The 19,317-nt window shown below is 36.2% G+C and overlaps 2 protein-coding genes and 2 non-coding genes across 4 annotated transcripts in view; 2 read left to right on the forward strand and 2 right to left on the reverse strand.

The window, feature by feature from the left end:
• Naam (Nicotinamide amidase) overlaps window positions 1–11,062 on the reverse strand; it is a 44,482-nt gene extending 33,420 nt beyond the window's left edge. Inside the window, exon 1 of the mRNA XM_020958014.2 lies at window positions 10,783–11,062. The gene's annotated coding sequence lies outside the window, so the exon portion shown is untranslated. The remainder of the gene's footprint in view (window positions 1–10,782) is intronic.
• Window positions 8,828–8,900, forward strand: TRNAV-CAC (transfer RNA valine (anticodon CAC)). The gene has a single exon. It is a non-coding gene; the product is annotated as a tRNA-Val (tRNA).
• Window positions 9,852–9,924, forward strand: TRNAV-CAC (transfer RNA valine (anticodon CAC)). The gene has a single exon. It is a non-coding gene; the product is annotated as a tRNA-Val (tRNA).
• An 872-nt stretch (window positions 11,063–11,934) lies between the features above and the next one.
• LOC110188431 (uncharacterized) lies at window positions 11,935–18,432 on the reverse strand. The gene is made up of 7 exons (XM_020958157.2): window positions 17,859–18,432; window positions 14,477–14,566; window positions 12,977–14,414; window positions 12,806–12,916; window positions 12,429–12,741; window positions 12,267–12,366; window positions 11,935–12,211 (listed from the first exon to the last, which is right to left on the reverse strand). Exons 1-7 carry the CDS (start codon window positions 17,887–17,889, stop codon window positions 12,153–12,155), a joined length of 2,142 nt encoding a protein of 713 aa, XP_020813816.2. The 5' UTR covers window positions 17,890–18,432; the 3' UTR covers window positions 11,935–12,152.
• Window positions 18,433–19,317: the final 885 nt, after the last annotated feature.

Below are 19,317 nucleotides of genomic sequence, written 5' to 3' on the forward strand. Positions count from 1 at the left end.
TTGCCAGGTGCCAGGACACCGACGTCAGGAGCTACGCTTAGCTTTATTTCACTCTTGGCCGAGATTTATGAGCCAAGGGCGCGTGAGCTGGAAAAAAATGCTTCGAACACGGGGGCCGAAAGACGATGATTTAGAGTGTGAGGAGCCGGCAAATTGTTTTTGTCTTTCCTTATTTTTTTCTCCCTCCAACCCTGAGCAAGGCAAAAAAGGACACTTCCTTCGACCAGCTTTGGCTGACCAGTCAGCATTTATTATTTATAATAGTCGACGGCTCGCCTTTTTGCCTGGCAACCTTTTCTAATAGATGGCACCGGGCCCAACCCATTCCCATTCCCATTCCCAAATCTCAATCCCTAACCCAGCACGAAAATTCCAATCCCTGGCCAATCCACCACCCATCCACTAGAGCACTTTGTGCCACATTCAATTGCTTTGCCAGTTTGTTCCTAGGCGGGCTTCTTTTTCCTGCTCCTGCTCCTACTGCTGCTGCTGGTATTGCTATCGGTAAACATTTTATTGTCACACACTTGGCACAAATGGGACATCGCCGGCTGCCTCTATTTCCTTCAGTTTCCTCTGACCCATGGACCCAAACCCACACCCACACCCACACCAGGACCCACACCAAGCCCCCAGTTCATTCCTTTCCCCAGCATCCTCGTAGATCTCGACTCTTATGCGGCAATCACGGCAGCAAACAGTCAACAATGAGATTTGTTTTTGGTTTAAGAGTCTAAGAGCTTTTCAATGCAATCTGCAATAGTCAAAGGTAATACAGGAATCAAGTGAGCTCTGTAATGGTTTTCTATTCTGTGCAAAGAATTTCATAAAATATTGTAGCACATAAAAATTGGACAAGAATGTTGAGGAAATTCCTTTCAGTAATAAAGCTTTGCTAGTGGGAAAAGTTGTAGTTTACGGTTTAATTCAAGTGTTTAATGCAATAAACTTGAAGTGTAACTTATTATTTAACACGAACATGTTCTAAATTTAAGAGAAACTAAGTTTAACAAGAAAGGAAGCTAACTTCGGCACGCCGAAGTTTATATACCCTTGCATATAGAAATTCTATGACTAGGAATCCATACCATATAAATTATATATTCACAGATTTCCATTTTTCTTCTACATCAAACAATAGTTTGTATGGCACCTATATGATATAGTCGTCCGATTTTCATGAAATTTGACACAAAATTTAAGACTTATATAAAATGGCTACACCTCAAATTTGATGAAAATCTGTTGAAAACTGAAAAAGTTATAATTTTTAATTTTATTAATTTCTCGATCGTTCCTATGGGAGCTATATGATATAGAAGTCCGATTTTCATAAAATTGTATACAAAATTGTAGAATAATATGAAATGGCTATATCTCAAATTTGATCCAATTCTATTGAAAACTGAAAAAGTTAAAATTTTTTTTGTAAAAATTTTCCGATCATTCCTATGGCAGCTATATGATATAGTCGTCCGATCCGGCCCGTTCCGACATATATACGAGTGAGAGTATATAGAAGGCTAACTTCAAAGTTTCATTCAGATAGCTTCAAAACTGAGAGACTAGTTTGCGTAGAAACGGACAGACGGACAGACGGACAGACGGACAGACGGACAGACGGACAGACGGACAGACGGACAGACGGACAGACGGACATGGCTAGATCGACTCGGCTGTTGATCCTGATCAAGAATATATATACTTTATATGGTCGGAGGTGCCTCCTTCACTGCGTTGCAAACTTCTGACTGAAATTATAATACCCTGCAAGGGTATAAAAATACAAAACCTAAACTGCATTGGAAGTAGTATATTTTATAATTGGTTTTTTATATTTAAAGTAACATTTATTCTTTAAATAGCGGGGAATGTTGGCATGTATTTGTTAAATTTAGAGAAAACATATTTTAGTTCTTAGTAATTTTAGTAATTAATATCAATTTCTGAAATAGAAACTACTTTTGCCTTGATGCTTCAATTAACATACCATTTTTTTAATATCTTAAAGAAATTTCTTTAATTAAAATAAAAAAAAATAAAAACTGAGCATTTCAAAACACTAATAAATTATATATGTTACAAATTGTGCAAGTATTAGGTATTAAAAATATTTTAAAAGTTTAAACTTATAACCTATGAATGTTTTTTGCACTAATTTATTTGGTTTCTATTAAATCTTGTACTTAAAAGTGTCTTTAACAAAAAGTATTATTAATTTATTTAAAATCCTTAAATTTGACTTTATATTCTGAGACTAATAATCTATGAATGTTTTTCGTAAAAATTTCTTTGATTCTTCCTTCAATCTTGTATTTAAAAAATTGCTTAGCGCTATAATAGATTGTAAATTCCTAAACGTTTAAAAGTAATAATCAATGTTAATTTCTTTGTAACAATTTCATTATTTTACCCTTTAATATTGTACTTAAAAGTTCCGTTAACATTTTAAAATATTGTAAATTCCCTTAAGATTTCGTTTTAATATGACTAAATTTTTGAATCTATGTATATAGCTTTGTAGCACTCTCCTTGTTTTTTCCCTGTATTTAAAAGTTCCCTTAAAACTTTAAATTATCTTGTGAATTCCTTTCAAATCTCTCTTAAATGTAACTAAATATTTGAATTCCGATATATGTGGAAAACCATCGCCCAAAAAACATTGTAAAAACGTACTCAAAGACCCAAAGCGAGCTTCCGAGCCCGGACGTTCAGGCATCATCATTGTTTATTTATCGTTTTTAATTCGCCCGTTCTTTATTCATTTTTTCCCATCGATTTCCTGGCAACATTCTTTTTTGTTACATTATCCTGATTTTCCGCTTATTGTTGTTGGCTCTTTTTTTCGCCAAATAAACCCCCCGTCCCTCCTCCCCACCCTCTTTTGGCTTACCTTTCTTACGTTTTTCATGGTCTGTTAAGCCTTTTCGGTCATTTGACTTATTGGTTTTTGTCGAGAGGCGAAAAAGAGATGGTAGTTCCCGGGAACCCCCTCCCCGGTTTTCCTCGATATAATGCAGCGGGGAAAGCCAGGCAGGTGGACGATGTGGGCGGTGGTCAGTGGACGGTGGGTCAGTGTGCGAAATGCGTCCTGCTCAAAGGATCTGAGCTGCAGGGTATCGCTCTGTTTGCCCGCTTACTTACATGGAAGGGGCGTCTCCTGTTTGCCTTTTCCACCTCCCAATGGCCTTGTGTCCTTGCTTTTGTCAGTGTCAGTGGGGTCTGTGTGTTGTGTGTGTGTGATGTGTGTGTATATGCCAGTGTTTGTCCATACACAAAGATAACATGGCGAACAAGGCGAGGCTCCAAAAGAAAAGGTCGCCATGACGTCCAAACCAACACAAAAACTCTCTCTCACTTTCGTCGTCTGTGTTGCATAGTAGAAGAAATTGGCGAGCGACTGCAACAAGCAATGTATCAGGTTACACTCTCTGTTTATAGTCACGAGCTGTTTGCAATACCAATTTGTATATCATTCAAATTGATATAAATAATACAGCACACATGTCCGCAGCCAGGACACAAAGCACATCGCCATCCCCGACACATATTTAGTATATATATTCATGGAAATGTGATTTGTGGCGCATATTTGTCTTTTGAAAATTTGAGATATTTCCTTCGTTCATTGTTGTGTGAATCGGTTTACGAATGGCAATCAAATGGATATCACGTTCTATTGATGAACTCGAAAGGGGTCAAAGGAAATCGGTGAGGGGAAGTGAATTAATCGGAAATGTTCAGGAAATCTCAATAGATGTTGAAATTTGAGATGACATTAATCCAATGAGATTGCTTGTATTTTTTTTTTAACCTTGGAAAATTCGTATTATTATTCGTATCCCCAAGGTTTTAAGACCCATGCTTCTACTTTCCAGCTTTTCTATCAGTAAAAATATATTGAACATAGTTCTTGAAATCATTTCTGGGGACTTAAAAAAGCGAAGTTATATACAGTTAATAACTGTATAACTTTATTTTAAATGATTTTCTACCTTTAAACATGTGATTTTAAGTTAATAGTTAATCTTTAATTTTGCTGATTTTTACCTTCAAAGAAATATTTGTAAAACATAATATTTAAATAATAAAATGTAGTAAAGCCAAAGCACAAGAAATAAAATTATCTTTGTAAGCCGAAGCCTATATACCTTTTAATTGAATAATAGAATCGTATCGGAAATGGAACATTACTAAGCTTTAATAGTATAAGTATTATTTGGAACGATACTTTTCAAAATTTATATAGGACAAATTGGTCAAAAATCAATGTTTGGAAAACTAAGCCAAAACAATAATTTTTTAATTCGTGAAGTTTTTCTATGTTAGTTTCAGTTAGGTTAATTAATCATTAGGTCAATAAATCTTGATACTTAATTCAAAATGGAGAAATAAAAACTGAAAATTTGGCAAACTTTTGTCAATTTTATGAATGTAACCCCTTATAAAATGTTAAAAATTTGGTAATTTTTTGCCAGAGTTGGTTAGATTGGCTTTGCTGTTGAATCTGATCAAGAATATATATATGATTTATGGTTCGAAAATGACTATTTCACATCATGAGATGCTTCTGACTTAAATTATAATACCCTTGCAAGGGTATTGAAAGGGTTGAACACGCTGAACTATATAATTAATAATACATCTTTTTTCCTTATCTCCCTTTCCCTTCTTAATAATAATATTGTAGTACATAATAAGCCACCTTTTCCTACCTCTCCTTTACCACGCTCAATAAAAATACTTTACTACATAATAAGCCACCTTTTCTTATTTTCTCTCATTTACCCTTCTTAATAGAAAGCATTCCTCATTGCAATGAAGAAGATTTTGATTGTATAATTTAATTAATTTCAACACTCAGACTTTGGCAGTGGGAAAACGCTCTATAAATAACCCATTAAGTGGCCGCAGAAACTTTATCTACCGCCCGATGGTAATCATCTCAGTTAACCGGAACTGCTCCGGACTTCAGTCCATTTTGAGTGGCTTCTCGTTCAATTTCAAACTGTTGTGGGCAATTATTGTAAGTTTTTTCGCTTGCCGTTCCATCTGCTCTCAATTTCGCTTTAAGTGCGGCGGGTGCTTCCCCCCAGTCACGGCCACGCCTCGTTTTCAATTAAATGAACACACCCCTTCCCGCAGCCTGGACCCCAATAGCGGGTTTCATTATTACCAAGTTGCCAAATACAAACAAAAAAAAATAAAAAACACAAAGAAGGCGAAAAATCCATGAAAATTGTTGCCGCAATATTGAAAATGCTGCCGTATTTGGGTTGCTCAAAGTAGAGCTCCCCCACCCTGGCTACAAATTGAGCAACAAATCTGCCCGCTGCCCCTCTTTTTTGGGGAAAAGCAAAAAAGAAAAACAATCGGCAGCAGATTAAGTTCATGCCATGCTGCAGTTACATTTACAGTTACAGATTTTCACCCCGCTCTGGCAGTGACTCCCCTTTTCATATATTCATTTTTGCCCACTTTTCCGTACCGTTTATATGTGTGGGCCAAAACAAATGTTGCCCGAAACCGATTTTGCACCCGCCCACCCCCCGGGGGGAAAAACCCATTCCGAGCATCCTTTCAGACTCTTTTCGTTTGCGCTTTTCAGGATCATTGGCAGCAGCGTTGGTAGGAGCTGTGAGAAAACGTTGCGAAAATATGTCACAACATTTGTTACACATTTTCGGGTCAATTTTTTATTGCATCTTTGTTGGGCGGCAACAGAAACCCTCCCCATGATCCAAAGTCCTGTCACAGCTGCTGCTGCCCATGTCCTTTCCACTCCTTTCTTCTCGGAGAAATCCTGCCAGGATAACACCTCCCTTACATGCTCCTCCTCCTCCTCTCTCTCTCTCCTTCTGTCATTGACACTAGCGTGTCTTTTGGTGCTTCCAATTAAAATCCATTCAGCTGTAAAATCGTAAACAGTTTTGTACAGAAAGAAAAACACAACACAGTCAGTGTCCCCAAGGGGTCTGCTGATGATGGTGATGAGAAAACTATTTTGTCACTTTTAAAAATACATTGATACCCAGTGGCAAAGGGAATGGCAGAGAGATGGAGGGGAAAAAATGGGAATAAAATAAAGAGCGGCTCCATTACTGGAGCGAATGTCCATCTGTCACGTACTGAAATTTAATTGAAAATTGAATTTTCTGTCAATTTGCACTGCAGTGGTTTTCACTAAACTCATTTGTTTTTCATTTTGGGTTTTTGAAATTAAATTTAATAAATTATGAAGCCCTTTTCAAAGTGTTATTGTAGAAATTAAGTTAGCGGAATTAACAGAATAATAAATTCTTAATATATAGAATTATTTAGGAACTTAAATACTTAAAACAATTCTTTGTTTCTAAGACTTTCAAAGGCTTGGCTTCAAATACGAAAAACTTATCTGTACCTCGTGATAAATAAAGCACATAGCTTAGTTTTTAGGCTTAAACTATCATCTTTTAGGGTTTAATAATATATTTTTACTATACACGACTATTTTTATAAAATACAACATAAAATGTTTGCGGTTTTATTTCCTACTTAGTTACTTAGTTATATATTTTTACTAATACAAATTTCTACTACGTCAACGTATTTCCTGGCCACCCCTAAATTACCATATTAACTTAATTGTTGTGAAACCCAGGCTAATTTATTTATTTTTGTATAGTATATAATTTATTTGTGGAGAGGACAAAAGCATTAGATTCGTTTCCGGTGTGGAATAAATTGTATTTTCCAATTAGTAACCAATTGAATTTTAAAGGTATGACGCAAAAGGTATTATACAGTATAATAAAATACCTAATTATACAAAAAAATATATAAATTTAATCAAGTTAAATTTGAGATAATTCAAAATAAATTCGAAAACATGTGCTATAAGGAAGTCTATTTTACTTTGCAAATAGCTAAAGGCTTGCAAAATAACTTGAACCAATTGAAATGGAATTTCAAGGGAAAGGCTACTCTTGGCTTGCAAATATTCCAGTCCAATTAACCTCTTCACCTACTGGGTATCAATACGTTTATATTAAAGGGGGGACAATTAATTATGCACAACAAACGGATGACCCCCCAACCGAGAATGGCGGAACAACAATATACATTTACCGTATAAAGCTCGTCGCAAATACACAACGCCAAATCCAATGGCTTTCCAGCTGTCCAGCTGTCCAGTAATTGTTGCTTTAATTGTTGTGCAATCCCCTTCTGAACCCAAAACTCAGTACCCCAAAGAGCTCAGAGCACACAGCACACAGAGATCAAAACCCCACCCAAGTTAACCCGGCGATGAAAAGGGGGTGAAAGGCGGTTGGAATGGAACAGCTTGATCTGAGGCTGCTACGCCAATGTCGACCGCAAATTAATTTACAACGTAAACTGCAAAATTGAAAATTATGTTGTAATTACTCAATTCTGACGTTTTTCCCATTGACCCAAATTTATGGGGCCACACACACATATACGTATATATATACATATATCCACCCCAGCACACTCACACACGAAGGAGCTTCCTTGTGAGCTCTTGGCGTTACTCTTGGATTTAATTGCACTGTGAGTTGAAATTAGTTTGTTAATAACTAAATATTTGTTAAAAGTTAGTTTGAAATATTACAATTTATTAAAAAAAATTATAAGAATTTTATAAATTAATGTAAAAAGTGCTTAAAAATATTAAGAAATAGTAAAAGGAGTTTTTGAGAATCTTAAAGGATTATTTAATTGCACTGTGAATGGAAATTTGTTTTTTAATAGAATTATAAAATTAAGTAAAAAATAAGTTTAAAATATGAAAATTTAATAACAAAACATTAAGAATTTGATAAACATATGTAAAAAATGCTTAAAAATATTAGGAATGGTAAGTATAGTTTTAGAGAATCCGGAAGGACTTGATGATTGCACTGTGAGTGGAAATTTGTTTGTTAATAACTAAAAATATGTTAAAAGTAAGTTTAAAATATTTAAACCCAATAAAAAGAACTGAATAATTCTATAAACTAAGTTTTAAAGTGGCTAAAAAACATTAAAAAAAATAAATTTTTGAGAGCCGGAAAAGAGTTTCTAGTTCATAAATGGAATATAAAGAGATTAGATATTATTTTTAAGCCTTTCTATTTGTCATTAATTATTGCTATGGAAATTAGTTGAAATATTTATCTAGTTCTTATCCTTTTAAACTGTTTCCCATTTAAAATATTGTTATATTAAAATAGCTTCAAATACATAATCCATTACCCAAAGTTAAAGATATCCTTATTCGGCTCAGTGTTCGTGTCTGGCCTCAACCTTTGTGCCAATTTAAATGCGTAATTATAACGAGTGCCAGAGAGCAGTTAGAGTCCGTTCTGGCCTGCATATTAATTACGTTCACGGTGCCGCACAAAAGCGGAGCAATGAAAGGGGCGGCGTTTCTTGCCCCGGCCGAAAGCGTACAAGACAATAGGAATTTTAATCAAGGATCAGCGTGCTCGAATTTATTTAAAGGTGGGCTAGCGCAGCATCCCTAGCTCCTCCTCCTCCTCCCCAGAGAGAGAGGGAGCATTGGTTGGTAATCTGGTCAGCGTCTTTCAGGCATGTCGGGAATGTCTTTCTCTCGCCCCCCGCACCTCTCCTCACCACACCATACTCTTGGCCAATTGTGTGTGGAGCGGACAAGTAAGGGCTAATTAAGAGCGGCATGACAAGGCAGAGAAATGGATTTTGTTCGGGGCAATCTTAGGCTGCCTCTGGATTTGTTGTTACTGCCAAGCAATAATGGGTATGGAATGGTATTTAACCATGATCTTCGGGATATGACCACCATTGGAACTAGCTGATTTCAGTTGTTTCCGTAGTGTAGCGGTTATCACGTGTGCTTCACACGCACAAGGTCCCCGGTTCGAACCCGGGCGGGAACATAATTGAGATCCTTTTTTGTATTTTTTATATTTAAAATTTAATATTTTATAACTTTTGTCTTTATATTAATATGATAGTATGAAAGAAAATAATACTGTTTCTTCGAAACATATATCTATATTTTTTATCTCTTGTTAAGCCATACTTGATGCTAAAAACTTGTTGCATTGTAAAATTACTTATTATTTCGGGCGATATTTCGATATTTCCTATATAAATAGTACTTCTACTAATATTTAAATTTATCAAATATTTTTTTATGCATATTCAGTTAGAAATAATTTTGTAAGGCCCACAAATTACTTTTTCTACATTTTGTTATGTATTCACTAATATTTAAATTTAACAAATATTAGTTTATGTCTATACCCTCAGAAATAAATTCTTAAGACCCAGAAATAATTATTTTCCATTTGGGAATTTTCGTTTCCATATTTTTGTTTTTTAAGACTACAGTTAGTATTTAAATATAACGCAAAACAGATAAGCAGTAAAATACATAATCTTATCCGAAGAGTAATTTGTAAAAACAAGGAAAGTTTTACGGACAGTTTTTATATTTCAGATCTATTTTTAAAATCAAGTTGACTTTATTATAAAAATAAATAAAAAATAAATATTATTATAAAAAAATAAAAAGATAACTATATATAGAAATGAAAGAGTAGATTGTTTAGAATTAAAAAATAGGTGATGAAGGCAGAATTCCTGGCCTAAGAGTTTACACTAACAATAATAATAATTTAAAAGTGTTAATTGTTCCCAGAAATCTATATTTTAACTATTAATGTTGTAAACAAAAAAAACAGCCACCATAATTTTCCTCAGCATTACTTGAATTAAAGATTAGCAAAGCTTTTAAATAATCATAAAAGAATATAAATAGAAATAGTGTATGCGAAAACAGCTGTTTCGCTCTTAATAGTTTTTAATCCGACTGATCTCCAAGCGTTTCCGTAGTGTAGCGGTTATCACGTGTGCTTCACACGCACAAGGTCCCCGGTTCGAACCCGGGCGGGAACAATCTGAATCTTTTTTGTAAATATTTATTTTATTTTATAAAATTGAAAACATGCAAATTTGCATTCAATTGAAGTGAGGAAGGTTAAGGTTCAATTTATCCCATTACGAAAAATTATGAAATTATTATAAACGTTAATTCGTTGAACGGATTTTAAGAGTAAAATTCATTTTAACAAACCTATAATTAAGTTTTATAGGTGTTTTGCAGTTTTGATTTCGGCAAATTAATTTAAGCCAATTATGTATAAACAAAGCAATTCCGGTTATATGATAAATTTTTCAACAAAGCGATGAATAATTGTAAATGATGAGAAGATCTTACATCACCAGCTTTATCGTATATAAATACAAATACAAATTCGAAGTACAGATATAGTTTAATATTATTTTTAAAAAAATATAATTTAAAATTATAGTTCGTTTATAATTTTTTCATAAATAGCACATAAAACTAAATCTGTACTTCAGACGATTTAATTTATTTTAATATTGTTTTTAAAACCGCCCTGAAAGCTGTCACAAAATGCTTGTAAATGCTTACATCGCATAAATAACAGAAGCATAAAGCTTTTACATTTCAGCTTAACATAACATAAGTAACTATGTTAAAGCTTAAAGCTTGAGCCTTTACACTTAAGAACATAAAAGAGGAATAAGATTTGATGTAAATAATATATCGTATTAATATAATATATTAGGTAACCCAAATGACATAATTATCCAATTCCCAGTGAGTCAACTTTTTTCAGTGCCAACTTAATACCTCCATGACCTTTTTGACATCTCTCCCCAATATGCATAGCATATTCTCCCTTAAAAATAAGCTTTTTTCTCTTACTTTTTTGGTATAGTACTTACCACGCGTTTAGCCAAACGAAAGCTTTGCATAAACAAAACACACAAAGCTTTTGAAGTCCCACGCACAACAACAATGTTGGAAGATTATCGGCACACTTTGAACAATATTATGATTTATAATTATAGTAAATCATCACAATAAGTACAGATGGTAAATTAAGTACTTGACGAAACACATTGAACTGATGAATTGATGAATTATTAATAATACGCGAACTTTGCCGGTTGGAGGGAAACCTTTTCGCGTCCGTCAGCTGTGAAAGCTTAATGCCAACTGAGTGCTTATTATATATAGACTTTTTTTAAAGAGCATGAGAAAGAGAGAGAACCGGCGAAAAAAAGACAACTTTATGCAATTGCTCACGTTTGTTTACCAAGTATTTCCCGGCAAGTAATAAAAAAAAACAATAGTTAGTAGGATGAATGAACTTATCAGCAAGTCGCATCACCATTGATAATTTCGGGAATGTCAAGTAGTATAGTTAATCAGCTTGTAAGCATGAGAATTACTATATATTTAGCTAATATAACCTATTTTGTTTGATTTCGAACTGTAATTACGGTGTGCTACCGGAAATTGTAAGTAATATAAGATATTTGTAGATAGATATGGTGATGGCTTGGAGGGTAATGTAACTCCCATTTCCCATTTTTTTCTAATGTTGTGAATCACCAATCACAATCAATTAGTTACGTTTCATTAAGTTCTGTTTGGGTTACATCACTATCTATACAATCCCACTCCACAGCAAACTATATAAATAAAGCCATGTAACTAGCTGTAAAATATATAAAAAACTTTACAAACTATAATAAAACTTTGTTGTTATATACTATACTCATTTGGTAACAAGTTAATACAACTTAATGGCAACAGAACAGGCAATAGAAAGCAGCTAAAAAGCAATTAAAGTACATAAAAAAATATAAATTTTATATGTATGTATGTATAAGCATCACCAGGCGAATCGATTTAGTCAAGTCGGTCTGAAATTTTCATAGGAGGCATATTAAATATATGCATAAAGAACCTATAAAATCTAATAGATTAATCAAGTTACCATCTTGATCTTGATTACAATTAACAATTGATATTTACTAATTCGAATATATTTCTTTTAATAAACTTCTAAACAATCATAGATCTTTTCTTCACACACTTTATTTATAATCTTTAAATATTTTATAATTTAGTCAACAAATGCTATTCATTATAGCAATGGGCTGCGGTTAATAAATAAGACACTGCACATACATAGAACAGGAAGAGGAGGGGAGAAGTAGGGACATTAAGAGTACATAGACTAGTGTTACCTAAATTTTAGGCTACAGTTACGGCTAAGGTGGATAGGTTGGGATCTGCTTTAAGATCAATCCCTCGTATGATCCCGTATCCAGTCCAGATATTCAGTGACGCGAGTATAGACACCTTTAAGGAGATAATGGTATAGTAAAATCCAAGGATATGTCTTTAAGTAACCTACCTGGATATCCTGGCTCACCACACTTGTTGCCAAAGGAAACCACTCCCAGTTGGACCCAGTGGGAGTCATAACGCATCATCAGGGGACCACCAGAGTCGCCCTTTTAAAGTAATATATAAAATTAATACCTTTTTTTATTAAGGATAAATAGCTTTGACTAACCTGGCAGGCATCCACTCCGCCATCCGAATATCCTGCACAGATAAAGTTCTCATTGATGGGCTGGAAGTAGCTGCGATCACAGTCCTCATTCCGCCAGATGGGCAGCTCCGCCTGCCTCTGGCTGGTGGACTCCTTGCCACCATAGTAAGTGGTGCCCCAGCCCACAACGGTGGCTCTGCGTCCTGGCAGACGCTCCTTGGGCGGCATACGGAGACCCTTTGGCAGGCACACAGGAATCACATATTTGGATTTCCTCACCGGCTTGTCCAGCACCAAGATGGCAATGTCGTTGTAAAAGCCAATTCGGGAGAAACTGGAAAAGAAATTTTTGGAATTTATATAAATATTTTCAAACGGTTTAATTATAGATAACTTACCGTTCATGAGTGCGCACTTCCTTAACGGCAAAGGTCACGGGATCTGAGGGTTCCGCATCCGTGGACAGATCAATGTCACCCAGTCGCACTGTAAACTGTCGAGCAGCGAATCTATAATAAAGAGGAAGTTAATATCCTTTGAGAGGAGCTTTCTATTATCTTTAAACTCACGGTTTCTGGCGAGAATCGCGGGTGCAATGAGCAGCTGTGAGGATATACTTGGTGCCAATCAGGGAGCCGCCACACCAGAATTCTGTACGCTTTGGTCCGTGTAAGAAAATGGCAGCCATCCAAGGCCACTGGCCATTGGGTGCCTCCACTCCGCCCACAATTCGACCCGTGGAATACTCCTGCTGACCACACTCATCGGGATCCACAATATTGTTTCCAATCTCATCCAGACCCTCCGGCTCCAGCGGCACCTCTGTCGTCGTGGTCGTCGTTGTCGTTGGTGGCTTCTTCTGGGGAATGAGCACTAGACCCGAGGTGGGTCTGGTTGTGGGTCGCAGTGTTGTCCTTTTAGTGGACTGAGAGGCCTTTGTAGTCGTTGTAATTGGAGGTGGTCTTGTGGTCAACTTCAGTGGCCTTTGAGTGGTCAATACGGTAGAACTCTCAGATGATGCAGCGGTTGAGGACAAAGGACAGCATACTCCAGGAACAAAGAGACTCTTGAAGCACAGCGATTCCCTCAAGCTGCTTAGGTTCAGCAGCAGGGCTGGACAGCTGCTAAGATCCTCACAGCGTCCTGGCCTTCCACTCGGCGTCTTGCAGTAGTTCTCCACATCCTTGGCGGTTCCCGCCTCATCACTAGCCACCGCCAACTGATCCAGGGGTCTTAGAGTGGTGCTTGTGGTGGTGCTGGTTGTGGTTCGAGGTGTTGTGGGAATCTTGATTTTCTGCTGGGATTGCTGTGCTCCTTGGACCAACTCCTCATTGGGTTTCTTTACCTTCTGCTTATTTTTATTCTTCTTTTTCTTTTTCTTTAGCTTAAGTTCTTTGTTTTCCACAAACATGGGCGAATGATCATCCAATCTCTTGGTGGCCACCTGGATAACGCTCAAGTTAGCTGGCTTGCCAGCTGGCAACAAACTATTGGCGGATAGTGTAATGGGCAGAGTATCCAGTAGTTTCCCAGAGACTCCGGGAAGGGTTTCAGACTTTCCAAGAGGTGAGGATGTGGAGGATGGAACCACCTCCGTGGTGCTGGATACACTCAATGTAGAGCTGGAGGAGCTATCAGTTTTGTCCTCACTCTTGTTAACATCCTCCGTCTTGGACTGATCCTGTCCACCGCGTGTTATGTCCACCAGCATGTGACCCACATGGTTTAGTGCTCCCAGGGTCTCCGAGATGCGTTTGAAGGTGGACTGGGAGAGCTGTCGTGGCAGTGACTCATTGCTACCCTCGGTTTGCTCCTCATCGCTGTCATAGTACTCGCTGGAGCCCTCGATATCATCGTCTTCTTCATCATCCTCATCATCGTAGGCAGAGCTGGACTGGCTGCTGGCGAAGGAGGAACCACTCCCCGTGCTGGCCGAACTCAGTCCCAAATCTTCACTTAGCTGACGTCCAAGGCGTCGGTCATGAAGGTGCGGCTGAAAGAAAGACGCTGCCTTAAGAGTTAAAGTTGTGAATGTCCGTGGCAGCTATACGCATCCTGGTGGCACTTACCGTCGTTGGTCAAGTGAAGAGGCTGCTCCTCATCAAGGACATCATCTTGTGATTGTGCTCTGGTGAGGAGTAATGTTCCAGCGGAGAGTACTGAAAGAGGGAACAGGTTATTAAATTATAAAAAATTAGTTAAATTAAATTTAAACTTTTTTTTTTACAGTAAATATCTGGTCTATATTTTATTTAACATTTGTTTAAGTTAGTTGTAAATAGTTGGAAATAATTAAATCTCTTTATATTGTGTATTATCTGAAAATTAATTAGCTAGTTACAAATAGCGCTTTGGGAGAACTTGTCAAATAAAATACAAAACAAATATTATTTATTATAGGCTTCCCCAGTGCTGTATCTTTAATATCAATCCAATTTAATTCATGTTATCTTATATACATATATGCAAAATATCTCATATATATATACTATATATGTACTTATAAAATATAGTATATGCATACAAAAAGAAAACTATATGTATTGAATTGTTATATTTGCTTGATAAGAAGGCTTAATACATAGTTGATGTTTCCTGATAACGTACATATAAGCAATAACTATTGATTTTCAACAATTACTCATACTGGGACTACTAAAATTTAATAAAAGATATCTAATAATTATCTTGGAATGTTTGTGAAAAAGCATTATCGAACAACAAAAAACCCAATGACTCCCAAGTATTTCTCCCCTAATTAAACACAAAATAAATTAGTACTGCTTGGTATTGATTATAAGCTTATACATATACTTGGATGCCTAATATTTCTTCATATGTGTCCTATAATCAAAGACATAATAATATGAAAGTACTTGTTTCATAAAGAAGCATTATCAAACAGCAGAAAACCCAATGAGTCTTTAATATTTTCTAGAGCAATCAAGATTTATTTATTTAACAAAACACAAATAAATTAGTGCTGCCTGGCATTCCCTTGCTTCGTGAATTAATACGCCATAAACATTTAATTTATAATTACTTTAGTAATTGGTGTTCACTTATAAGTTATGAAACGCACTGTTTAAAACCAGGAAGCACTTGATATCCACTGGATCCTAACTGACCTAACTCACTTCAAATCGAACAATGGCCGCTATGCTAAATCGTTGCCGTCGCTTTGCCGTCTGTTGAATAATGTCACAAATTGGCATTACGCATCCGCCCCGTTGTCCCTTTAAATGTGGAAAGTATGTCGCCGGTTATGACTCCAGTGCTCCCCCCGTCACACCACTCCCCTCCTCTCCCCCCGTGTACACCCATGTCTTAACCCCTTTTTTCTGTTTTGTCGTTCAACTGAAGCGCTTAATGTTTATTTAGCAGTGTGTTTACTTTGCTTGGCTGCCGTGACATAATCAGAGTCCGTTTGGCTTGGTTTGCTTTTGGTTTTTTATGATATTTATTATGGGTTCGCCTCCTCGTGGTTTGCTTAATGACTCGACATTTTTCCTAAGGGAAAGATACCATCAAAAAGGAGGAACTTCCTCGCTGGATATTCTTTATATAAGTGGATAATGAAGCACCTCTCAAGGTCGGCAAAACAATAAAGATTTCACCTGGCTGCTTGGTAAGATAACAATATTGATTATCTGGCAGTGATTTGGGTTAAGCTGCTACAGTTACGGTTTAATATTGCCTCTTTCTTATTTTGTTTTTCCTTTTAAGCCAAGATCCCCAAGCCCAAGCTGCCTCATTAACATTTTTCGAGGTGTGCACTGCAACTTTGCCACTTTCACTTGGAATAAAATTGCCCATACCAAATGGCAATGCTTTATTTTGTGTTTCAGCCGCCGCTCTGGCTTGTCTGCTCGCCTCAAAAAAAAAGCACAATGAAATGCTGGCCAATTATAGGGCTTATATAGAAATGATTTCTTGGGAAAAAGTGAATGCCCCAAAGGGGCCCCTAAACAGACTAAGCACATTCGCCACATATACGAATGCTCTCCTTTCGGTTCATTGTTCATTTGTTTTGGACTCTTTTGCATTTTGACCCAAAAAAAGTGTCACACATTTCGTTGAAACGTAAAGCAAAAAAGGGAAAATTAATTTGAAAATGATTTAGCACTTGTTTTTATGAAATATTTTTAAAGGCTTAAGAGCACAATTAAAGTAGAAAAATATATCTGTTTTCGTTCTAGTTTTTGGATAATATTTATAATAATATAAAGTACCGTCAAGTCGAACATTAAGGTGCGCTCATAAAAGTTGTCTTGCGGCTATAAACCATTTAAATGGTTAACAACTTCTAGAAGAAATAAAAGTTGGTAAGCCAAAACCACATTAAGTGCTTACTTTTATCTAAACTAGACATTTTAAGGTAAGGTTTTAAAACATTTCCAGGCAGAGAAAACTTTTTTATTACTATAAAAACCATTTATAAACATAAAGCACTTCTCCAGACATCTTGGCTTTGCAGTAAAATAAAGAAAGAGTGCTCTAAGCTCGAAAGGAAAGTGTAATAGTTAAAACCTCACATAAATATAATATATTTTACAAATGAAATCATTCAGAAATTCAACAATAAACTGTAATATTCCTTAAAGTAACAGCAATCTTTGTTATTAACTCCATCTGTAATCCAATTAAGAGCAAAGAGTTTCATAAGCTCCTGCCAAGTGATTTTCCAAGTAATTGTTCGGTCAACGAAAGTGAAAATATAATCAAAGAAAGGCTGGAAAAGTACCAACTACTAATCCCCCCAGTTAGGGGGGTAAGTAGAGGCAGTGAAACTGGCAGCTGACTTCCGAATCCGCGGAGATAACATTAAAATTGAACACTTCATGGTCAGGCGGCATCAGCAAAAAACCCGCCGGGAGTGGAGTTTTTTTTTATTTCTTGGCACCAACATTCAGTCGGCGTTGACAAGTTTTTTCTTAGCTTTTATTTTTAGTGTTTTTAGTTGCATAATAGTAGATGGTAAAGCCTGGCGCTGTTATAATACCAAGAAACACGTACGAAAGTGTACTTGGGACGCGGGGAGATCTCCGATTGGCCTTGGTGTTAGCCGTGTTTTATTTGTGTGATTTGCATGCCAGCTGGTTTTCTTTTTGGCTCTGACGTCACCGAGCGGAAGCTTTATATTGGCAGCAAACGAAAGTTGCAAGCAGTCATCGCGCAGTTGCACGAATAATGATTCGAAGAAAGACTCCCAAACAGCGGTTGCATTCGAGTTCGTTGCCTAAGTCTTTTGTTTTCCCTCGCTTTATTTTTATTTATATAGTTTCGTTTTTTTTTTGCGCAGCACATTAGCACAAATTAACCATAAGCAGCACATAAATGACTATTACAACATATGTATTTAAAATCGATTTTGGAAGGCCCAAAAAACTAGGTTAATTATGCGTTAATTTTTGGGTTTTGTATATTTATTTATTTATACTGAATACCAACCCAGGCAGAGCAGAAATGGCGTTGCCTGCATTTTGACGAACTTCAAAATGCCTCAAAATGCAGTTTCCGTTTTTGGTTTAAACAAAAAAGACGCTTAACATTTGCCGACAATATTTAAGTAGTTTCGTTTCGTTCACTTTTTTTGTTTACTATTATTTAACACACTCAACGAACGGCGCGATGCGATGACGAACAAACGAACCCAACGAAAAGCGACGACTCTGAACGAAAATGAAAGTGTTAAAAAGTGTTGTATTTTTGTTATTTTATTTCTTTATTTTTTTCTCGGTTTCAATATATTGGTATGACTTTAGCCTTGGTGTTAACTTGTTGCCAGTTTAATAGCTTTAATTGAATTTTGTAATATTTATTTTTATTTCCCGATGCTCCGATTGCGAAATGATGCAAAAAATTTCACTTTTAAGCCTTGTTGCTCGAATTAAATCACCAGTAAATTTTATGATTTCTGCTCTATATAGGGTTTTTTTTACTTTTATTTATTTTTTATTATTTTGGAAGCGTAGTGAAGCGGCCTGCTTCCGTGTGCCGTTGCTGCCCGAGTTCGACTGAAATTGAAACTGAAAATGCAGAAGACAAAACGCAAAGCCGAAGACACTCAGTCAACATTTTGTGGCGTCGTTTTCAGCCAGCTTTTGGCCTTAACTCCAACGTGTTGTTATTGCCGCTGCTGGAGCATTTCGTTTCGTTTTCGTTTCGGCTTTTGTTTGTGGGAAGATCGCAGGTAACAGAGGGGGAACTGTGAGGTTGTCAGCTGGATTTTTACTTTCTTCAAACTTTAACTTTAGCTCTCTCTCTCTCTCAGTCAGAGTAAGGCTCTCTTACTCTGATAATTCTTATCTATGGATGTACTTTTATAAATTAAAATATATTTAAACAAAGTTGCCTTGACCAGCAAACCCATTGAACCCCCGAAACTAATTTGCATTGAACACTCGCCCACATAGTGGCTCAAAACTCAGGTATTCCCGCAGACCAAAATATATATTTAATATTTGCGCAACCTTAGCTTGTTTTCCTTTTGCCAATGCAATCCACTCCATCGAGTACTGTGTGGCTTTTTGGGTGAATCATGGTGTGGTTTCCCCAAAACAAAAACCGAACCGAACTCTTTTGGCCTGGTCTACTTCAAATGCAAATGGTTTAACCGAAAAAATAAACACACATGATTGATGTTAGTAGGAGAAACCCCACAAAAATTAAACAAAAAATTTAAGTGGAAATAAGATGGTGGTAAATAATTACAAGGCCTTAATGAAAAATACAACGTATCTTTAATCGGGCAGATGGTGTATCTTATAAATATCTCTTCTCCATAAAGTCATCTTATCTTCTGCTCAATTGGTACATTTTGTCTACGTTTTTTAACCTTTTCTTTAACTTTATAGCTGCGGCGTCACTAACGACCGTGAAAAGGGAAAAAGTGTAGAAGAGCGTGTGA

The sequence above is a fragment of the Drosophila serrata genome, unplaced genomic scaffold (assembly GCF_035046125.1).
Source record: "Drosophila serrata isolate PLE 108 unplaced genomic scaffold, ASM3504612v1 contig_241, whole genome shotgun sequence".
NCBI classification, from domain to species: Eukaryota; Metazoa; Arthropoda; class Insecta; order Diptera; family Drosophilidae; genus Drosophila; species Drosophila serrata.

Excerpts from the sequence above, each read along its gene's own strand:
- LOC110188431 (XM_020958157.2), bottom strand. The coding sequence starts at position 17,889 with ATGCAGGCAACGCCATTTCTGCTCTGCCTGG. Across the intron at positions 14,567-17,858 it reads GCCATTTCTGCTCTGCCTGG|TACTCTCCGCTGGAACATTA; the intron begins GTTGGTATTCAG and ends TCCCTCTTTCAG. Across the intron at positions 12,742-12,805 it reads GAAGTGCGCACTCATGAACG|TTTCTCCCGAATTGGCTTTT; the intron begins GTAAGTTATCTA and ends TTTCTTTTCCAG.